Here is a 24,324-nt window from a genome sequence, read left to right as displayed (position 1 = left end):
ACAGTCAGTTGCTCCTGGCGATGACGTTGGTGGAAATCTTCGAAAGCACGAGGTTTTACCCTGAACTGACGCGGCAAGATTTCCTCCTTTCCTTGGGCAGCACAGGAATTCGAGGTCCGTTCACTGTGCTGCAGCGAACTACGGTAGCAAGTACCAAGGAGAGAACCTAGATGTAATGACAACGGAAAAGCCCTGTCACCTAGGCGCGCCAGGTACATACACAGCCCACTCACATTAGCGTGACTGCCTGTCAAAAGCCTTAATTACCACCTTTTTCAGCGCAGACCAGTGCGAGTTGTGCAGGAAGAGAGCTGGAGAGGTTGTCGAAGGTAGCGAAGGGGATGTGGAGTCATGCCGACTCAAGTGCTGTGGCCAGCTGCGCTAGGTATCTCGGCTGGTGGTGCATGGCACAAACAGCCAGATCCAGGCGGTCCCGCAGATTCTCTATTGGGTTTTAATTTGTGGAGGTTGGTGGCCAGTGGCGTGCGCTAAACTTGTCCTAGTGATCTTCGAACCACGCACGTACACTGCAAGAGGTGTGGCACGTTGCATTGACGTGCTGGTGGATGCCATAGTGCCGAGAAAAAGCAAACTGGATATTTTTTGGACATGGTCTCCTAGGACAGATTCATATTTGTGTTGATCCACTGGGCCTGTGATAAGATCACGTAGGGAATGCCACGAAAACTTCCCCCAGACCATAAAGCTCCCTCCTCCCCTGCTTTCGGGCATTTCATGCAGTTTACAAATATGGCCATTTCGGAAATGCTTCCAGCCTTGGCCCGATCATGTTCTTTTGGACTTGAGGTAAATCGCTACTCTTCTGCGTTACGTGAACTACGGCATTGTTTTTTCGTTTCCCTCTGACACGCTTTATACACCCTCCACTGCCACCTGTCTTCCATGAATGGTTATTGCACACTGACGTCAAACATAGGCTGTGGTCGCATTGATATAACTGGATAGTGTAATGTGCGGCCACCACCTCGACTCTAGGCCGCCGCCAGCAATGTGGAGTGAAGCTTTCACAATACTGGTCACTCGTGCTAGCTAAAGGTCAGAAAAACCCCCCTTTGTTTTCGCTTTTCCAATTAATCTTTGAAAACTAGTGTATGGCGACATTAGAGACATCTGGTGAGCTTACAACACATACATCTTTGGGCAACTGTACGGCAGCTTGTTTTAAATAGTAGCACTGTTGACAACATGACTCGTGCATGCGATGTTATTTATATGTATTTGACGATGCTGGTGTTGATTCCGCATTTAACATTTGACGATGGCACTATGGCTGCAGTACATTAGGACTTTGTTTTTATGAAACAGGTATGCCTCTTCATATTTAAAGCGCACAAACGTAAATTTTGTCAGTACTACTTCTCATCATGGTCTATGTATTGTCCTTAAGCTGTATACAGTTTGCGATATGTTTTTTCCCATTTTTGCTGCAGATCTGATGATGGTCATTAAAGACCGAAACCGGTAATATGTTAAGAAAATGTTTGTGACCATAGACGTAAATTAAAGAAACTTATCGTGAAACAAACTTCGGCCAAGGAACCCGAGACTGACGTCAACAGTTTGTCAACAAGTGGCCACAAAAGCCTTAACAATTTCATCTCTGACTGCATTGGTTTCAATGACTGAAAGTACATTTGAGGATCCACCAGACAAGTGGGACCGATCTGTCTGTACTAGTGTTTTAGCTCCAAACTCAATACGGTAGTAACGCTGCTTAGATAACTGCCAGTATCCGTATTTATTGCAAAGCGTTCAGGCCTTCTTACCTGAGGAATCGCTGTAGCAACGCTTTAGCATAACTAATTTTCATGCTCTATATAGGGTGGAGGTGGTTCGAATGGCTCTCAGCACTATGGGACTTAATTTCTGAGGTCATCAGTCCCCTAGAACTTGGAACTACTTAAACCTAACTAACCTGAGGACATCACACACAGCCATGCCCGAGGCAGGATTCGAACCTGCGACCGTAGCGTTGGCGCGGTTCCAGACTGTAGCGCTCGGCCACCCTGGCCGGCAGGGTGGAGGTAAAACATTAAACATACAGAACATTCGCACTTACCTGATGTGTTTCAATGAAAGCTACACTGACAAAGACATTTTATTTCAGGCAAGTGGCTGTACCTCTATTGGAACGCATTATCAGCTTGGAACGCATTATCAGCTGTATATACATACGACCATTTTTGCTCCTTATTTCTCAGATATCGTTCCCTGCAGTTAGTCGCTATTTAGCAAAATCGCCCTTTTAGAATGACATCAAAATATCGTGGACACGCATCACCATCCATCAATTCAGTTCAAGTTAGCGAGGGCCTTAGTAGCCACGCTGTACCCGCTGGTGAGCAGTACTCCAATAGTCACGAGGAGAGTACAGCTGTGTAGTAGATAGCGGCAGGTGTAGTCGCGTGGTGGGGAGCTGCGAACAATTGCAATGAGATACAGCACAAGCGCATCAGTCACCTGCCATGGCTACGAAGGAACACCAGACAAACTCCGACGAACACCGTAAGTACTGCAGCATCCATCAGGGCACGCTTTTAACTGTAGGAGGCGTCTAAAGAAAATTAGAAAATACTGCTGAATAATGGCTTGTAGTTTGAAGCCGAATCACAGGAAACCAATTCAAAAGGCACTGATTTCTTTGACTCGGGCCAACTGATCATGAGTAATATCATGGAGATCTACCTTCAGAATGGAAAACAGATCTACATCTATAGCCTGTGCTTCACTGTGAATTGCATGGCAGATGGTATTTTTTATTCGACCATATATTAAGTTTCTTACCGTTCCAGTCACGGATGGAGTGAGGGAACAAGGACTGCTGTTACACACTTGATTTATATTGCGTGGACTGTAGGGAAATAGTTTGTGTATGTGCAGAGAGAGGGGATATTTTCGTAGTTTCTGCCCTAAAGGGAAATCTTGAAGTTTTCGCAGCAGTTCTTATGGCTTCTTTCCCCGTATGTCCGAAAGACTATGTGACATTTCTTTACCCTCTCTTAGCCGGCTGGGGTGGCCGAGCGGTTCTAGGCGCTACAGTCTGGAACTGCGCGACCGCTACGGTCGCAGGTACGAATCCTGCCTCGGGCTTGGATGTGTGTGATGTCCTTAGGTTAGTTAGGTTTAAGTAGTTCTAAGTTCTAGGCGTCTGATGACCTCAGATGTTAAGTCCATTAGTGCTCAGAGCCATTTTTTTTACCCTCTCTCACCACTCATTGCCGCTCAAATAATTCATACCACAAATATTTGTATACTCTCGATGTGCACCGTTCGATGATCTGGTATGGGCCTCATACAATTCAGTAATATTGTATGTCTTGGTGACGCCACCCTGACTTTATTATATTTGCATACACTTTGAACAGACGTGCCTTACCACATTTTCAAATCATGTATACTGTACGTATGAAAATAATACAATTATGTCCTATTTCTTGATTACAAAATGTAGACTGTCCAGTAGTTGTTTAGGTTTCCTATTTTTCTGAAGATGGTCACTACTGACCGAAATCGAAGGTCTGAAGAGACAAGTTTTGTGATCATAGACTGGAATTTAAAAAGAAACCAAGTCTACACATCCTCGATCAATGTTTTTATTCACCCTTACGTTGCAGCTTGAATATTAAGCTATAGGTGATTTTTATGTAATCGCTTTTGCACACAACTTCCATTTTCCAAGTATCCTTCCAATGAGTGGCGTACTACCATTTTCGTTAGCTACAACTTAGCCTACAGTACATCGTCCTTCCCCTCCGCCATTCTGCACATCGTTACTCCTACATATCTGTACGGTATGACTAAACCTAGTTGCAACTCACTAACCTTGTAGGCTAGCGATATCCAGCACTTACGTTTTGTGAAGGCACGCCTTTTTAATTTTCTCCAAATTAAGACCTTGGTGCCAGTCTTTGCGCCATTACTGATATTTTATGAGGGCCTAACTGGATGACTCTGTAATTTTTCGGGAAATATTTTTCTCTTACATAGCTCAATCATCTGTGAAAATTCTGCATTACAACTAAGACTCAATTCGGTTCAGTGTTAGGTGAACTATACAATTACTTGCTACCAGGTCAGAGGCAGACGTCATTAGATACCCGGTGATTTCTTTGGGTCAAGATACAGACTGACATTCATAACTGTTGTTATTGCGGTCTGCAATCCGAAGGCAAATCTGATGCAGTTCTCCATGCTACTCTTCCCTGTGCAAGCATCTTCACCTTCGTATAACTACCACAACCCACATCCTTCGAAATGTGCTTACTGTGTTCAGCTCTTGATCTGCCTTGACGATTTTTACCCCGCCGCCCCCCCCCCCCCCCTTCCTCCTCGTCTTACCACCAGTACCAAATTGGCGATCCTTCGGTGTCTCAGAATGTGTTCTACCAATAACCGATTCCTTCTTCTAGTCAGGTTGCGTCACAAATTTCTTTTCTCCACAATGCTATTCAGTACCTCGTAATTAGTTAAGTCTAAACGTTTTATCCTACATGTTCCACTTCCATGTATGTCGGTACTCCGTACAAATAAATTTAGAAAAGACTTCCTAACATTTAAATCTGTACCCGATATTAACAATTGTCTCTTCTTCAGAAGAGCTTTTCTTCCCATTGCCAGTCTATATTTTATAACCTCTCTACTTCAGCCATCATTAGCTGTTTTGCTGCCCAAGTAACAAAATCTACAACTATATGTGTCTCGTTTCCTAATCTAATCTCTTCAGCATTATCTAATTCAATTCGAAAACAATTCCATTCTCCTAGTTTTGCCTTTGTTGCTGTTCATCATATACCATCCTTTCAAGACACTGTGCATTCCGTTCAACTGCTGTTCCAAGTCCTTTGCAGTCTCTGATAGAATTACAATGTCGCCAGGAAACCTCAAACTTTGTATTTCGTCTCCCTGAATTTTAATTCGTACATCAAATTTTTCGTTGGTTTCCTTTACCGATTGCTCAATGCACTCTTGTAACTGCTGCCTACTTTCTGAACAAGTTGTAAATAGCCTTTTACTCCCTGTGTTTAAGCCCTGTCACCTTCAGGGTTTCAAAGAAAGTGGTCAACATTGTCAAAAGCTTTCTCTAAGTCTACAAATACTATAAACCTGGGTTTGAATTTTGTTAATCTATTTTCTAAGACAAGTGGTGGGTTCAGTATTGCCTCATGAGTCCCTAGATGTCTCTGGAATCCAACTGATCTTCCCCTCATAACTATGTTTCTCAAATAATTATGGCATTATTTTATCTCGTTGCACAGACAGTTACCGTGCTGGATAATGCTACGTTCTATGGTGGAAGACAAAGAGCATCATGGAGTTCAATTGGTCAGTTAGATAATTGTAATGAAACAGAATCTCCCACTGGGATTTTATTTTTTTACGTGACTGCTTTTCACCATCATCTTGTCATCACTGCATCGTGCTTGTTATACCAAAAAGAAAAGTTCTCTCAAATCAGTGGCATCTCATCTGCATACTTGTATTTTCTTGGAGTTATTAACTAGCATCTCATGCAGATACAAATTAAACAGAACGAGAGCAATGGGCTGATCTTTAAGAGAGGCCATTCTTGCTTAGGATTCTTCGTCTCCTAGGTTTTCCATCCGTATATCAGAGAGCAAGTTACGAGTAAATTTACTAGCTGCTAATACGACACTACACCAACAATCTTGAACATCAAGTCTTCTCTCCATACTGTATCGTAAGCTGTCACGAAAGCTGTAGTTAACGTGAGGCCTCTCTGAAATACAGACCGAACCAATGTTGCAAATATTGTATTGAACATTCACCATTCGGAATAAGGTATGGAATTCTCTCAATCAAAAGTACTTGGAGCCAACTGCATAATTGTTAAGATACTTCATATGATTATGTCGTAGTTATGTCACCAATGTTACACTATTGTAAACGCAGTTTGGAACTCTAGGAAGATGAAACCTACGTGTTCAGCTGTGCTTAATGTTTACAAGATTTCGCGTTTGAATATAATTTGCTGTTTTCCACAGGCAAACTTTTTTTTCCAAAATTTTGAATAAATCTCCTTTTCCTCAACAAACAAGTTCTTGGATTCAACCGTTGGACTTAATGGACACTGGCCTGTAATTCCGTGTATCCGTTCTTTTACCTCTCTAGCTGTGAGTGGCCTTTCCGCTGGAGATTGCTAGGAATTGAACTCAGGATTTCGCGTTCGTAGTTAACCGATTGAATAAGGAGGATGACTATTGCTTTAGATGTGGGAGTAGGAGGAAGTAAGTGGTGAGACGGCGTGGATGCTCCAATAGGAAAACATTTTTGCATATGAGCGTACGGATTACATCATGAACTTGCAGGAAGGTTTCGAAGCCAGAAGCAGCTCGCAACATGTAAGTGAATGACATGTATCAGTAAATTAATTTTACTGTTTCATATTTTCGAACAAAACCAGTTCTGTTATTTTTATTTTTAGGTGTCATCCACAGTCTTCGACTGTCAAAAACAGATGACTCACATAATTGTGAATAGTGATTCCAAACAAAGACATTTCGTGATGGACACACTTTAAAGTTGTACTCCGCTTGTTTATGTCCGAATCTGGCATGCAGCCAGCAACATGCGAAGTCTGATTTCACTGAGAAGTGTAGGGAACGAAGCATGAATGAAAATTAACAAATGCAAAGTGAATTTTAGAAACGGATGTGGAAAAAATCCACTATAGGCCACGATCATCCTTGTCATACTAAGGCCGCGACCATCTTTGTCATACTACATCTGTAAGTGTGTAAATGTCTGTCCATGTGAAGAGCTTTATTTTTGTTTTTCTTAGATTGTATTGACAAGACACGTTCAGTATCCCTGTAAATGACATCGACGGATGAATGAAACTGCTACTAGCACTACCACTACTATTACGAACTACTACAACTTGTATTAAAACTACTGTTAAGTGTTTAATTTTTAATTCATGTAAATCGACAGAACGAGTTCGCGGTAGCTGAAAGGATTACAGACGGGCAAGCCACATGAATTTGCTCCCGAGGAACTAGAGAACCACTTAAGAGTTTCCGTACTGTTATTATCTAACTTACAGTTATTTAACAGATTAATGAGATGGCGGACAGTTCATTTCAAAAGATTTATCTTTCTTTGGCGCGCCATAAGGACCGTTACGCTGTGGGATGTCTTTGCAGATTTCCGTTGAAAAGAAGTGACGTGAGGCCTACCAAATACGCCCCCATGACCGTATGGTCTATTTTTTATGTTGTGTACCAACTGTAGAAAGCAAATACATCTCGCTGACCCTACAGAGAGCACAAGAGTGTCATCGCCTGCTGTTCGGCAGTTATGTTGGCAGTTAGACACTGTGCAGTACAGAGATAATAGAAGGACGAATTTGATTTGATTCTTTGCCGTTTTTAGCCTGTTTAGCTCACATTAGCTCAGTCTGAATCATGTACGTTCTCCAGTCGTGATTTCATGTTAGCGCAGTATTTAATACTGACCATAAGCATTAAGTCGAATAATTTCCGATTTATCACGCAGGTCTGGGTGCTGCTCCAGAGAGTGCATGTCAGATTTTGTCCACCCCTTTGGATTCCCTACCGGCGGAATCTCTGCGAGGTAATATGACCACCACTTACTAGATTCTATCTCCATCCTAACCCTATTTGCGGAAGCCTCAGGCAAACGTAATTTCCTTACCCTTGCGGTTTGTCGATGCTTTTTTCGACAACTCTTTCAGGTGTACAGCGTATGCACCTAATCTACCTAACTAAACAGCTATTCATTATTCATATCTACTGTAATATGTACAACTCTTAAATAGTCTTCTTATTGATTACTAACCTATCTAATTAAAATGAGAGGTAGTAGTTTAACTGTCTTCTTCCAACCCTTTATAAACTGGACTGTAACGAAAACTGCATCTAAAGCAACAAAGAGTTAGTGATAATTATTTGAGTGTAGATGCGTGGTTTCTCCCCTTTATCCACACGTAATACCGTTTTTGCAGAAGCAGTTATCTTATTAGGCGCTGTCAGAACTATTACCTGCTTGTCAGATGCCAAGTTTATTTTTGCCATTGCATCAATTTCCTCACTGACTGATAGGATTAATCTGGTATCGTTCCCTTACTGCAGCACTAAAATCGATCCAAGGAGGATAAAGAAAATTTTCTCGCTCTAGGGACACAGGAAGAGACCATAAAGAAAACACTCTCTGAAAAAGATGTTAGTTTGTCTATTGACACATTCTTTTCGCGTAGACATAACTGTCTTTAAACAGAAATTTTGTAGTTGCTGAGCAATTATATGAACCATATGTGTTGTGCTATCGAAAACTGATAGAAAAATTTTCTTAACAAACCTGTATTTGCAAAATTTGCCCACGTAGACTTCTGCTATAAGTTTGACGTTTGTTAAGAAATGAAAAGCTCTGCGTATCAAGAGATATTATAATACTGATAAGCACAACACATGGTGAGGAAATAATACTAGCATGGAAACTTTAAAGCTTTTAGACGCGAATTTAAAGTGCAAAAAAAAAAACACATTTTGGAACTCCTACAACAGCTTCGTTCAGCCGCATTTCCACTTCGAATAACTGCAAATATTGGAGAGAAACAAATCAGTAAACTGACGTATTTTGCGTGATTTGATTCAATAATCTCGTATGGAATAATTTTCTGCTGTTAGCTTTAGGAAAGAAAATTTTCGTTGTTGAAAAAGTGCTATAAGGACGATATGTGATGCTCACCCACAATCATCTTGCAGATATTTGTTTAAGCAGGTAGGCACTCTTATTGCTGCTTCACAGCATATTTATTCTCTGATGTAGTTCGTGGTAAATAACCTACTGCAGTTCAGAACGAACAATCACGTTCATAATTATAATACCGGAAGAAAATGAAACTGCAGCTAAGGCTTACTTTGGCACACTGCTGACAGAAAAATTTTTGATCGCTTATCCATTGATATAAAATAGTTAAATTTGAACCAAACTCATGAAATTTCTCCTTGGCAACTCTTTCTGTTCCGTAGAAGAATTTCTGTTTTTCTTATGTGTAAAAGTTGGTGAGTAGGATTTAGAAACAATTTATGCATGGTCAGCTAATAGACATATTTGCATATGAATTTTTGATGTAAATGTAAAGTGACTCATTCCATATCATTACGATTAGTGGTACTAAAGATCAATAGATCATTAAACTAACTAACAAGCAAGAAGTTGATAGTGTTTCTATGAATCGTAATTAACATCCAACTAACTTGTAATTCCCACACAACGATCCCGTGGACTTACAACCATTGATAACCCATTCCAATACAAGAGATATATTTTGTATAATCTATAGATGATGAGACCAACACTTGTGGAATGTGACAGTCATGTTTCGGTAAGAACGATTGTCAAAAAGATTAGATGATAGTTGTTTATCAGCTACATGCTTCCACAGTGCACACAGATAATTATCTGTGGAAAGACATAACAAAGTCTAACATCAGCTGGAAGTTAACTATCTAAAAGTGCCCACAGTTTTCCGCGGCTTACTGCAGTGATAACTGCGCGATGGAAAGATTTCAAATGTTCGCGACTTCCAAAATTTATTTCAGTGAATAACATTGATTTTTCATAATTTTTGGTTACAAAGTAGAGCCATGAACGCTTTCTGTATCTCTTTACCTTTGTATGACTGTGAGAAGTGGAGATACCAAGGTTTGAACTTCGGAAGAAACTTAACAATACTCCGCTACTAAAAAACAATGAAGACTACATAAAATGAACAAAGGATCACGCTCTGACGGAATTGAAATTCCAATTTATCTGAAGTAAGCTGCAAACCATTATCTTCTTATTTAGTCATATGTTTCGAGGAAAAGATCAGTGATCACAGTATTTTAAGTTCGTTTGTTATCTACATCTACATATACATGGATACTCTGCAAATCACATTCAAGTGCCTGGCAGAGGGTAATCGAACCACTTTCACAATTCTCTATTATTCCAATCTCGTATAGCGCGGAATGAACGAACACCTATATCTTTCCGTACGAGCTCTCATTTCCCTTATTTTATCGTGGTGGTCGTTTTCCCTATGTAGGTCTGTGCCAAGAAAATATTTTCGCATTCGGAGGAGAAATTTGGCTATTGGAATTTCGTGAGAAGATTCCATCACAACGAAAAACGCCTTTCTTTTAATGATGTCTTCCCAAATCCTGTATAATTTCAGTGACATTCTCTCCCATATTTCACGATAATACAAAACATGTTGCCCTTCTTTGAACTTTTTCAATGTACTCTGTCACTCCTATCTGGTAAGGATCCCACACCGCGCAGCAGTATTCTAAAAGGGGACGGACAAGCGTAATATAGGCAGTCTCCTTAGTAGGTCTGTTACATTTTCTAAGTGTTCTGCCTATAAAACCAAGTCTTTGGTTAGCTTCCCCACAACATTTTCTATGTCTTCCTTCCAATTTAAGTTGTTCGTAATTGCAATTCCTAGGTATTTAGTTGAATTTACGTCCTTTATATTTCACTAACTTATCGTGTAACTGAAGTTTAACGGATTACTTTTAGCACTCATGTGGATGATCTCACACTTTTCGTTATTTAGGGTCATCTATCAATTTTCGCACCAATCAGATATCTTTTCTACATCGTTTTGCAATATGTTTTGATGACTTTCTTAGTCGATAAACGACAGCGGCATCTGCAAACATACTAGGACGGCTGTTCATATTGTCTCCCAAATCGTTGATATAGATAAGGAACAGCAAAGGGCCTATAACACTACCTTGGAGAACTTCAGAAATCACTTCTGTTTTACTCAATGACTTTCCATCGGTTACTACGAACTGTTACCTCTCTGACAGTAAATCACAAATCGAGTCACATATAGGATCCCAGTGAATAATATGAGCTCTAAGATTATGACATTCCAGGGTGGAAACAAACCCATCTTAAAATATGAGCTCGCAATTCAGAAAAAGCACCAGTGCGAAACACAGATTGCCCTATTCAAACATGTCTTGCGTGAACAGGTTGATTCAGTCTTCCTAGATTTGCAAATGTTGGGATATGTATGTTACTTCAGTGTGTAGGACAAATAAGTGTGTAATATCAGATACAGTACTAGTGGTGTACTGCTTCGCATAGTCACGTCGATTAAATATCTAAGCGTAACGTCGGTGGTATGTAAGGCGAGTGGTAGAATTCGCTTTAATGGGAGAATCGTAGCTCATCTATAACGGAGACTGCGTATAGAGCAATAGCGTGATCCATTCTTGACTGCTTGAGATTCTCAGCAGATCAAATAGAAGGAAGATATCGTCAAAGGCGTGCTCCTAGATCTGTTACTGCTAGGATCGGTCAGTAGGCGAGTACTATTTTAGATTTTTCCCGAACTTAAACGAGAATCCCTGGAGGGAAGACGATGTTCTTTTTGCAAAACGCTATTGAGGAAGTTTAGAGAATCGGGGTTTGAGGGCGACTGCGAAACGACTCTAACGCCGCCGTGCTACATTTCGCGTAAGAGTCGAGCAGTCAAGACAAGAGAAATTAGTGACCGTTCGGAGGCGCGTAGAACGTCATTTTGTCCGCGCTACATTTGCGAGTGGATTAGGAAAGGGACTGGGTAGTAGTGGTACAAGGTCCATCCGCGCCATGCACCGTATGGTGGCCTTGGGAGTGTGTGCACAGATTTACACTCTCTGCCACATCAGCGACTAATAGCAAAGATACTGTCATACGGAATATCTTCGTTAGTGTGTGTGTGTGGCTCGATGAACACTTGGCTAACAGAACCGAATATATCATATTAAGCTGCGAATGTTCCGAAGAAGCTGAAGTATAAGACGCGACCATAATTTTTCCGTTTGCTGCAGCACACATGCAACGTAGCGCGACTCTGATGTAGGTATATAAGCACCGACAGGGAGACAAGTGATTATTGAGACATTTGTATCTTCCCAAGGCGCGTGCTGCGAATGCTGAGACGTGAACTGTGGCGATGTTATTACCAAATGGTACCAAAGAGGACCAAAGAGCTGTTATTGTTTTCTTGGTAGCCGAAGGACAAACACTGGTAGATATCCATCGGAGAATGAAGATGGATGTCTGTCGAAACCACGGTTGTGTAATAGTGCGCCAAGTTTGGTGCTGCTGGTTCATGATAAGGCACGTCCCCATATCGCAAATGTTGTAGCGCAGGAGTCGTACCAAGTCAAGAAGTAGACTCTCGAGTACCTCCCTTGCAGTCCTGGTCTGTCCCCATGCGATATCACGCCTTCGGTCACTTAACAAAGACCCAGAATAGTTGATGATGGCTGTCCGACTTATTCAAGTAGCAGCACACTGTGTTTTACCATCCAGGTATCTTCATTTTGCTGTGTCGGTGGGACGATAACTTCAGTGCTCATTGAAATTTTTTGCCTGCTTGGAATACTGTTTCTGGACCCTGCGGCTTTACAATGGAAACCTTTTGAACGCCCCCTATAACATGAGGTGTGCCCCAAGAAAGTGTAATAAAAAAAGCAAGAAAAGCTTCGCGTTCTTGCCCAGACGGTACAGTCGGGACTGTATCTTTCTTGCCCAGACGGTACAGTTGGGACCGACCGACCACCGTGTCTACCTCTGCCAGTGGCGTAATGTGGACACAATATGGACGGACGTAGGGTCAGCGGACTGCTGTCCAGGCTGTTGTCGGCCTTTCAGACTTTGGCGCTGCTACTTCTCGCTTTCTACTTTGAAATCGAGCACATATGGGACATCATCAGACTACTCCAGCGTCATCCACAAACAGCATTAACCGACATTACATTAGGTATTCCTCAGGTTTCGATCATATGTCCCTTTCTGTTCTTGATGTATGTGAATGACCTTCCTTCTCATCTGAAAGAAAAAGCTAACCTGGCACTGTTTGCTGATCATACAAGCACCATTATTAATCTCGTAAGAGAAACTTCAACAGAAAATGATACAAATAATGTCATTGGAAAAGTTGAAACGCACCTTAGAAAAATTATACAAGACTGTGCTTAAACAGACACACAATATTTTTAGCGCAACGCAATCTGACTTTCAAAAATCCCTACCAAAAAAATGTCCCTGACTAACATTAACCTATACCTTTCACAAATCACTTACCTCACCAAAAATCTTCGTTACTCGAAGTACTGCAATACAGCGAGCGCCACTACTGTCAGCTAAATAAAAGATTCAAACTACAGAAGGCACTAACTACTGAAAGGCATAGTTAGCGAATGAAAGATTTTAATAGAGAATAAACAATGTATTTACTTTAATAGTCATAATATATATATAATCCACCACTGCTAGCATCCAGCTGCCGCTGCCCAACACTACAATGGCAAACAACAATGCAAACCAGCCACAGACTGCACACGGCACAGCCAGTGATTTCCATACAGAACGCTATGTGGCGGCGGCGTTACCAATAAGAAAACCTAAACAGTCTACTTACATAGCCCCCATGCTCCCCACAAAAAATTTTACAAATTGTTTTGGGCAGTGGCCAATACAGATTTGAAAAAAAAATTCATAATTACTGTAAGAAATATATCAAATGCACACACTTATTAATACAAATTTGGACAAAAAATAATATTTTCTCACAGTCCATATTGACAGTCCTGATCATTCATCACAGTAAAATAGCAGTGTTTTTCTCAAAGACTGAGCAATAAAACAAAATGCACATGGAAGTAGTGGATTTCCATGCAGTCTTGAAGAAGTAGTGTTGTCCTTCCAACGGAAAGACAGTGCTGACTCTTGACATGCAGACAGGTAATGGGCCACAACAGAGCAAACCCACAGCAGAGTCAGTCGAAGTTTTGAAGAATATTGGTAGGTAGGTCAACACAGAGTAGATCCATTGTAGTCCTGGTAGAGATTACGGTATTGGTGGGTCATCAAAGATGCAGACCCACTGTAGTCCTTGTAGAGATGGCCAGCAGCCATCTGTTGTGACTGTGCAGGTGCACAACCACCACTGAAGGGTCTTGCGGATAATATAGCAACTCCATAACCACCACTTGTGCACTCACAAAGGTTTTGGAATTGTCCTTAGAGCCAGCAATGCTGTTATCCAGTCCCTTACTGCATTATTAACACACATGCAAACACTAACAGTCCCTAATTATCACATATTGTCCATATACTATGACCAACAGAAACGTGTGCAGTGAAATGTAATTTACAAGTTACTTAATTTGATGAACTGGTGTCAATTACAATTTTATAACATAAGAATACAATAACAAAGGTACAAAATACATCTTTAAAGAACATAACAATACACATAACATTTGCAGTAATACAGGCTTTACAAAAGAATCGAAATAGCAAATACATCAGTGTTACAAAATTTATGACATAAGTACATATATAAAAGATCAGAATAACTTTTGAAACACCAACTTCACACATGAGCATTAGAACAAAACAGAATAAATATTGTGTATACATCTTTACTATGTAAATAACATGTTATTAATGCAATTTATATTTGAGGATAACAGTATTCCTCATCATAGTGAATTTAGCTTAGTATTAGAAGAGAAAAAAATCCTATGAAACAGTACACAGAGACAGGAAGAAAATAAATACAGAAGGGTACACAAACACATAGTGGGATAACACAAAAGGAAAGGACAGGGTTTGTTTTCAGGATAACATTTGGTACTGCAGTCCAACCCAAAACTTCATTCCATAGATCTTTCGTCTTATTTCAACATTTGTATTCACCAAAAAAATCCTATCTAAGCACGCTTTCTGTATTTATATGTTCACATATTTCTTACCTCATCATTTATTTTCCAGTATCTTACCTCATCATTTATTTCCAAGAGAATCCTACCTATACCTGCTTTCTGTACATTTTTCGTATAACCTCTCAGTGCATTTCTTCCAATTCATCGCAACTTATTCTTTTATATAGGCTACCCCCTCTTAAGCTAACTTAAATCTACTGAGCTTAGATGCTAAACTAAGGGACGAGGCAATGCAGCAGCACAAAACAATTAACACAAACAGCAATGATTAAAAAAAAGAAATTGGCAAGGTGCACTGAATTCTGAGATGGAACCGCCGACACGAAGTAACAATGACAGATATGCTACTCGCCAACACGATGATTTTGACAATAAAATGTTCATTACTGCACGTAAATTCAAAACATTTAAGAATTCTGGCAACGACATTCATCCACAAGCGTGGCTCCATCAATTCTCTCATTGTTTTCCTCCCAACTGGTCATTAGAGCACAGATTAGAATTTAGGTGTGGCTACTTGGAGAATGAACCAGCTGTAAGAATGCGATCGGTCATTCACGATTGTCACAGTGAAGGAGAATTTTATCATGCCTTCCTCTTAGCATATTGGTCTCAAGCTACACAAGACCGCGTAAAACATAGCATTATGATGATGAAACACATTGAACAATCTGAATTTTCCAGCCTCGTCAAATTTTTAGAAGACATGTTGCATAAGAATCAATATCTTTCAAACCCATATAGCCCTTCAGAACTCATCCGCATTTGCGTAATGAAATTGCCTGAACATTTAAGGAATATTATTTTGGCAGGGCGTTGCAAAGACGACATTGAAGATTTTCAGGGACTCTTACAAGAATTAGAAATTGACACAGACAGTCGCGGAACGCAAAAACAGAAGCACAACAATTACAGGCCATATCCGTCGCAATTCTGCGATGAAAGAAACAATAACTGCACAAGACAAGGCCATTCTCACAACATATGAAACGCCCCTTAGAAAAATTATACAAGACTGTGCTTAAACAGACATACAATATTTTTAGCGCAATGCAATCTGACTTTCAAAAATCCCTACAAAAATACCTATCTTTCACAAATCACTTACATCACCAAAAATCTTCGTTACTCGAACTACTGCAATACAACGAGCGCCACTACTGCCAGCTAAATAAAAGATTCAAACTACGGAAGGCACTAACTACTGATAGGCATAGTTAGCGAATGAGAGATATTAATAGAGAACAAACAATGTATTTACCTTAATAGTCAATATATATGTATATATATCAGTTCATGACATCCATTCTTACAAATTTCAAAACTCCGCTATTTCTCTCCTCACATCCACCACTGCTGGCGGCTCGCCTCCAACTGCGCAACGCTACGCGCTGTTAGCATCCAGCTGCCGCTGCCCAACACTACAATGGCAGACAACAATGCAAACCAGCCACAGACTGCACACGCACAGCCAGTGATTTTTATACAGAGCGCTATGTGGCGGCGGCGTTACTAATAAGAAAACCTAAACTGACTACTTACAAAGTTACTGATTGTTGTTGTTGTTGTTGTGGTCTTCAGTCTTGAGACTGGTTTGATGCAGCTCTCCATGCTACTCTATCCTGTGCAAGCTTCTTCATTTCCCGGTACCTATTGCACCTTACATCCTTCTGAATCTGCTTAGTGTATTCATCTCTTGGTCTCCCTCTACGATTTTTACCGTCCACGCTGCCCTCCATTACTAAATTGGTGATCCCTTGATGCCTCAGAACATGTACAAACAACCGACCCCTTCTTCTAGGCAAGTTGTGCCACAAACCTCTCCCCATGCCTATTGAATACCTCCCCATTAGTTATGTGATCTACCCATCTACTCTTCAGCATTCTTCTGTAACACCACATTTCGAAAGCTTCTATTCTCTTCTTGTCCATACTATTTGTCGTCCATGATTCACTTCCATACATGGCTACACTCCATACAAATACTTTCATAAACGACTTCCTGACAATTAAATCTATACCCGATGTTAACAAATTTCTCTTCTTCAGAAACGCTTTCATTCCCATTGCTAATCTACATTTTATATCCTCTGTACTTCGACCATCGTCAGTTATTTTTCTCCCCAAATAGCAAAACTCCTTTACTACTTTAAGTGTCTCATTTCCTAATCTAATTTTTTCAGCGTCACCCGACTTAATTCGACTACATTCCATTATCCTTATTTTGTTTTTATTGATGTTCATCTTATATCTTCCTTTCAAGACACTATCCATTCTGTTCAACTGCTCTTCCAAGTCCTTTGGTGTCTTTGACAGAATTAAAATGTCATCGACGAGCCTCAAAGTTTTTATATGTTCTCCATGGATTTTAATACTTACTCCGCATTTTTCTTTTGTTTCCTTTACTGCTTGCTCAATATACAGATTGAATAACATCGGGGAGAAGCTACAACCCTTTCTCAGTCCCTTCCCAACCACTGCTTCCCTTTCATATCCCTCGACCCTTATAACTGCCATCTGGTTTCTGTACAAATTGTAAATAGCCTTTCGCTCCCTGTGTTTCACCCCTGCCACCTTCAGAATTTACTCAGTAATGAAATTTGTTCTCAACAACATGGACCAGTTTAAAAACAACAGTGACATTCATGATTATAATACCAGAAGAAAGACAGACTTACACTGTCGTCTACTTAACCTATCTTTGCCACAGAAATATGCTGCCGTAAAACTTTTCCATAAATTACCAGATGAAATAAAATGTCTGACGGATAACAGTAACATTTTTTAAAAAAAACTGAAATCATATCTCCATGACAACTCTTTCTATAGCACAGATGAATTCCTGAATAGGATTAAACAAATCTACACATATAAAATATTCATTTTGTGCCATTTAAGGGAATGGGGTAAGTAATAAAGGATTTAAGCTTTAAAAAAATCATGTGTGCATTTCTTATGCACTTGACATGTTTCACATCATAACGGTTACCGGTGAGATTGATTAATGGAACACGTAACTAACTAACTAACTACCTAACCCTGTAATGACCGACCAAACGCGCGAGGCATGGACGCAAAGAGGCATCCGACGTCAATAAAACACAATGCTTGTACGTTTGCATGCTCGCGTCTACTTTCTGGACGTTACACCGGTTATTAATGTACCACCGTTTCACGTTTGCAATGCTTTATCTCGGGCTTACATTAATCTTTTATCCAGTAACGTTAATTACTTATTCTTTCAGTCTGTCTCACTGATTTCCAGACTGACTGTAGGTATGTATAATAGTGTGTATAAAATATATCTCTGCGAAAATTACGACGTTAAGTATAAATGAATGGTCTCGAGGAGATATGATTCAATATAATCTTACGAGACTTCCATCCATGTCAAGTGTTTCATACACTACTGGCCATTAAAATTGCTACACCAACGAAGATGACGTGCTACAGACGCGAAATTTAACCGACAGGAAGAAAATGCTGTGATATGCTGCTCGTGTTGGTCGAGATCCAATGACTGTTAGCAGAATATGAAATCAGTGGGTTCAGGAGTGTAATACGGAACGCCGTGCTGGATCCCAACGGTCTCGTGTCACTAGCAGTCGCGATGACAGGCATCTTATCCACATGGCTGTAACGGACCGTGCAGCCACGTCTCGATCCCTGAGTCAACAGATGGGGACGTTTGCAAGACAAGAACCATCTGCACCAACAGTTCGACGACGTTTGCAGCAGCATGAACTATCAGCCCGGGGACCATGGCTGCGGTTACCCTTGACGCTGCATCACAGACAGGAGCGCCTGCGATGGTGTACTCAACGACGAACCTGGCTGCACGAATGACAAAATGTCATTTTTTCGGATGAATCCAGGTTCTGTTTACACCATCATGATGGTCGCATCCGTGTTTGGCGACATCAAGGTGAACGCACATTGGCAGCGTGTATTCGCCATCGCCATACTGGCGTATCGCCCAGCGTGCTGGTATGCGATGCCATTGGTTACACGTTTCGGTCACCTCTTATTCGCATTGACGGCACTTTGAACAATGGACGCTATATTTCAGATGTGTTACGGCCCCTGGTTGTAACCTTCATTCGATCCCTGCGGAACACTACACTTCAGCACGATAATGCACTCCCGCGTGTCGCAGGTCCTGTACGGGCCTTTCTGGATACAGAAAATGTTCGACTGCTGCCTTGGCTAGCACATTCTCCAGATCTCTCACCAACTAGAAACATCTGGTCAATGGTGGCCAAGCAAACTGTCTCGTCACAATACAACACTCACTACTCTTGATGAACTGTGGTATCGTGTTTAAGTTGCATGGGCAGCTGTAGCTGTACACGTCATGCAAGCTCTGCTTGACTCAATGCCCAGGCGTATCAAGGCCGTTATTACGGCCAGAGGCGGTTGTTCTGGGTACTGATTTCTCAGAATCTCTGCGCCCAAATTGCGTGAAAATGTAATCACATGTCAGTTCTAGTATAATATATTTGTCCAATGAATACCCGTTTATCATCTGCATTTCTTCTTGGTGTAACAATTTTAATGGCCAGTAGTGTATATCGGCGTATGCACGTTCTTCAGCCCAATTCTCCTCGGCCATTGTAAATGATGACTGCCTTGAGTATGTTCCTTTTCTTTTTTTCTTTATTCATATTCTGTGCCCGTAAAGGTTGAGCAGTCTGACAGAGTTCTGGCCTATTTTGGAGTCAGTCTCTTTTTAACCAGGTGAGCTCTTCAGTCTGGAACCGCGCGACCGCTACGGTCGCAGCTTCGAATCGTGCCTTGGGCGTGGATGTGTGTGATGTCGGTAGCTTAGTTAGGTTTAAGTGGTTCTAAGTTCTAGGGGACTGATGACGCTCATAAGTTAAGTCCCGTAGTGCTCAGAGCCATTTGAACCATTTTAGAACCAAGTGAGCTCGAAGTGACCTGGCAAGGTCTCACTGAACAAGAACAACCTCCCACCTAGACACATAGTACGTTATTCGCAACAACATAAGAGAGACACTTCACATTAAACTATAAGGACTGCAGGTAAACCAGTCGTAGAAACACAACAAGACGTCATAGTGATAATATTTCATTATGTACCTGTCATTCAGACTCCATGATGATTATCCAGCTATCAAACAGTCTGCAGGATTCAATTGTTCCGCCAGACTGTCTGATAGCTGGATAGTGCTTAATAAGTCTGAATTAGAGGTTCACAGAAAACCTAACATTATAAATCCAATATCCAGATGGATCACAGTTTTGATAGCTGTCCAACATTCACAGTCGCAAATAGTGTAAGACCGTAGGATACCAGGTCCATAGAGGTCACAGTCGGTACTCGTTGTTGACTTCTGGTGGCCCATATAGGTTCAGAAGGTGATTGTGTCCAGGATGGTGCGACGGCCTAAATCCAGTCTCGGCGGATGGATATGTCAACAACTACTTGCAGGTAAGTGACGTCGTGGGCGCAAGTACTGATGCGACAGCCTCGATTTCTAATGGTGACGTGGTCGTCACCTGTTGAAGAAACGGGAACCTCTGGGTGCCAGTTTGCTATTGTTCTTTGGAACTGATTGTTTTCGCTTCACGATGCCGTGGCGCCCACACGGCTATGCTACGGCCACCCATCTCACATGGCTGTTGTGCTGGTGGAATACAGGTCTCGACACAGAAGAGCTGATTGTGCTGTAGATGGAGTCTTAAATGGGAGGATTTTTGGAGGGAATTCCCAGTTTCGGCAGTTGTCTTACAGCCAAGAGAAATCTCCATGAAACCTGGGTCAGACCCAAGGGAGGAATACTAGTGTAATTTCAGTTCAGAGGAAAAGTGTCCCAGAGAAAGAAAATCAAAGTCTAGTATTTCCGCTGATACAGAGTAAAGTTAATGACTTACTAGATACACTACGTGATCAGAAGTATCCGAACGTCTCGCTGAAAATGACTTACAAATTCGTGACTCCCTGCGTAGGTAATGCTGGAATACAACATGGTGTTGGCCCACCCTTAGCCTTGATGGCAGCTTCCAATCTCGCAGGCATACGTTCAATCAGGCCCTGAAAGGTTTCTCAGGGAATGACAGACCATTCTTCACGGAGTGCTGCACTGAGGAGAAGTATCGATGACGGTCGGTGAGGCCTGGCAAGAAGTCGGCGTTCCAAAACATCCCAAATATGTTCTATAGTATTCAGGTTAGGACTCTGTGCAGGCCAGTCCATTACAGGGATGTTATTGTCGTGTAACCACTCCACCACAGGCCTTGAATTATGAACAGCTGTGCGACTGATCCTGGCAGGGGTTCGAGTCCTCCCTCGGACATGGGTCTGTGTGTTTGTCCTTAGGATAATTTAGGTTAAGTAGTGTCTAAGCTTAGGGACTGATGACATTAGCAGTTAAGTCCCATAACATTTCACGCACATTTGAACATTTTTTTATGAACAGCTGCTCAATCGTGTTGAAAGATGCAATCGCCATCCCCGAGTTGCTCTTCAACTGTGGGAAGCAAGAAGGTGCTTAAAACAGCAATGTAGACCTGTGCTGTGATAGTGCCACACAAAACAACAAGTGGTGCAAACCCCTACATGAGAAACACGACAACACCATAACACCGCCGTCTTCGAATTTTGCTGTTGGCACTGCACAAGCTCGCAGATGATCTTCACCCGGCCTTCGCCATACCCACACCCTGCCATCGGATCGCTACATTGTGTACCAAGATTCGTCACTCCATACAACGTTTTTCCACTGTTCAATCGTCCAATGCTTACGCTCCTTACACCAAGCGAGGCGTCGTTTGGCATTTACCGGCGTGATGCGTGTCTGATGAGCAGCCGCTCGACCATGAAATCCAAGTCTTCTCACCTCCCGCCTAACTTTCAGACTAATCGCAGTGATGGTCTCGATAGATGTCTGCTTATTCCACATTACGACCTCCTTCAACTGCCGGCGACCTCTGTCACTCAATAGACGAGGCCGGCCTGTACGCTTTTATACTGTACGTGTCCCTACACATTTCAATTTCACAATCACATCGGAAACAGTGGACGTAGGGATGTTTCGGAGTGTGGAAATCTCGCGTACAGACGTATGACACAAGTGATACCAAATCGCCTGACCATGTTCGAAGTCCGTAAGTTCCGCGGAGCGCCCAATCATTCTGCTCTCTCGCGATGTCTAATGACTACTGAGGTCGCTGATATGCAGTACCTGGCAGTAGGTGGCAGCACAATGCACCTAATATGAAAAACGTAATTTTTGGGGGGTGCCCGTACATTTTGATCAAATAGATGAAGGGTGACGAAAATTTAATAGTCATGGGTGACTGGAATTCGGTAGTAGGAAAAGGGAGAGAAGGAAACGTAGTAGGTGAATATGGACTGGGGCAAAGAAATGAAAGAGGAAGCCGCCTAGTAGAATTTTGTACAGAGCACAACTTAGTCATAGGTAACACTTGGTTTAAGAATCATGAAAGAAGGTTGTATACGTGGAAGAACCCTGGAGATACTAAAAGGTATCAGATAGATTATATAATGGTAAGACAGAGATTTAGGAACCAGGTTTTAAATTGTAAGACATTTCCAGGGGCAGATGTGGACTCTGACCACAATCTATTGGTTATGACCTGTAGATTAAAACTGAAAAAACTGCAAAAATGTGGGAAATTAAGGAGATGGGACCTGGATAAACTGAAAGAACCAGAGGTTGTACAGAGTTTCAAGGAGAGCATAAGGGAGCAATTGACAGGAATGGGGGAAATAAATACAACAGAAGAAGAATGGGTAGCTTTGAGGGATGAAGTAGTGAAGGCAGCAGAGGATCAAGTAGGTAAAAAGACGAGGGCTAGTAGAAATCCTTGGGTAACAGAAGAAATATTGAATTTAATTGATGAACGGAGAAAATATAAAAATGCAGTAAATGAAGCAGGCAAAAAGGAATATAGACGTCACAAAAATGACATCGACAGGAAGTGCAAAATGGGTAAGCAGGGATGGCTAGAGGACAAATGTAAGGATGTAGAGGCTTATCTAACTAGGGGTAAGATAGATACTGCCTACAGGAAAATTAAAGAGACCTTTGGAGAAAAGAGGACCACTTCTATGAATATTAAGAGCTCAGATGGAAACCCAGTTCTAACCAAAGAAGGGAAAGCAGAAGGGTGGAAGGAGTATATAGAGGGTCTATACAAGGGCGATGTACTTGAGGACAATATTATGGAAATGGAAGAGGATGTAGATGAAGATGAAATGGGAGATACGATACTGCGTGAAGAGTTTGACAGAGCACTGAAAGACCTGAATCGAAACAAGGCCCCTGGAGTAGACAACATTCCATTAGAACTACTGATGGCCTTGGGAGAGCCAGTCCTGACAAAACTCTACCATCTGGTGAGCAAGATGTATGAGACAGGCGAAATACCCTCAGACTTCAAGAAGAATATAATAATTCCAATCCCAAAGAAAGCAGATGTTGACAGATCTGAAAATTACCGAACAATCAGTTTAATAAGCCACAGCTGCAAAATACTAACGCGAGTTCTTTACAGACGAATGGAAAAACTAGTAGAAGCCGACCTCGGGGAAGATCAGTTTGGATTCCGTAGAAATGTTGGAACACGTGAGGCATTACTGACCCTACGACTTAACTTAGAAGCTAGATTAAGGAAGGGCAAACCTACGTTTCTAGCATTTATAGACTTAGAGAAAGCTTTTGATAATGTTGACTGGAATACTCTCTTTCAAATTCTGAAGGTGGCAGGGGTAAAATACAGGGAGCGAAAGGCTATTTACAATTTGTACAGAAACCAGATGGCAGTTATAAGAGTCGAGGGACATGAAAGGGGAGCAGTGGTTGGGAAGGGAGTGAGACAGGGCTGTAGTCTATCCCCGATGTTATTCAATCTGTATATTGAGCAAGCAGTGAAGGAAACAAAAGAAAAATTCGGAGTAGGTATTAAAGTCCATGGAGAAGAAATAAAAACTTTGAGGTTCGCCGATGACATCGTAATTCTGTCAGAGACAGCAAAGGACTTGGAAGAGCAGTTGATCGGAATTGATAGTGTCTTGAAAGGAGGATATAAGATAACCATCAACAAAAGCAAAACGAGGATAATGGAATGTATTCGAATTAAGTCTGGTGATGCTGAGGGAATTAGATTAGGAAGTGAGACACTTAAAGTAGTAAAGGAGTTTTGCTATTTGGGGAGCAAAATAAATGATGATGGTCGAAGTAGAGAGGATATAAAATGTAGACTGGCAATGGCAAGGAAAGCGTTTCTGAAGAAGAGAAATTTGTTAACATCGAGTATAGATTTAATTGTCAGGAAGTCGTTTATGAAAGTATTTGTATGGAGTGTAGCCATGTATGGAAGTGAATCATGGACGATAAATAGTTTGGACAAGAAGAGAATAGAAGCTTTCGAAATGTGGTGCTACAGAAGAATGCTGAAGATTAGATGGGTAGATCACATAACTAATGAGGAAGTATTGAATCGGATTGGGGAGAAGAGAAGTTTGTGGCACAACTTGCCTAGAAGAAGGAGTCGG

The 24,324-nt window shown here is 41.4% G+C and overlaps 1 protein-coding gene across 1 annotated transcript in view; it reads left to right on the top strand.

Moving 5' to 3' along the window:
* Window positions 1–2,465: 2,465 nt before the first annotated feature.
* Window positions 2,466–24,324, top strand: part of LOC126281668 (putative inorganic phosphate cotransporter) — a 130,709-nt gene continuing 108,850 nt past the window's right edge. Inside the window, exon 1 of the mRNA XM_049980823.1 lies at window positions 2,466–2,526. Within this exon, the coding sequence (XP_049836780.1) occupies window positions 2,487–2,526 (40 nt within the window). The 5' untranslated portion in view covers window positions 2,466–2,486. The remainder of the gene's footprint in view (window positions 2,527–24,324) is intronic.

This window comes from Schistocerca gregaria, chromosome 1 (assembly GCF_023897955.1).
Source record: "Schistocerca gregaria isolate iqSchGreg1 chromosome 1, iqSchGreg1.2, whole genome shotgun sequence".
NCBI lineage: Eukaryota > Metazoa > Arthropoda > Insecta > Orthoptera > Acrididae > Schistocerca > Schistocerca gregaria.
The sequence above is the reverse complement of the archived record's forward strand: the minus strand, read 5'-3'. Positions and strand labels throughout refer to the sequence as shown.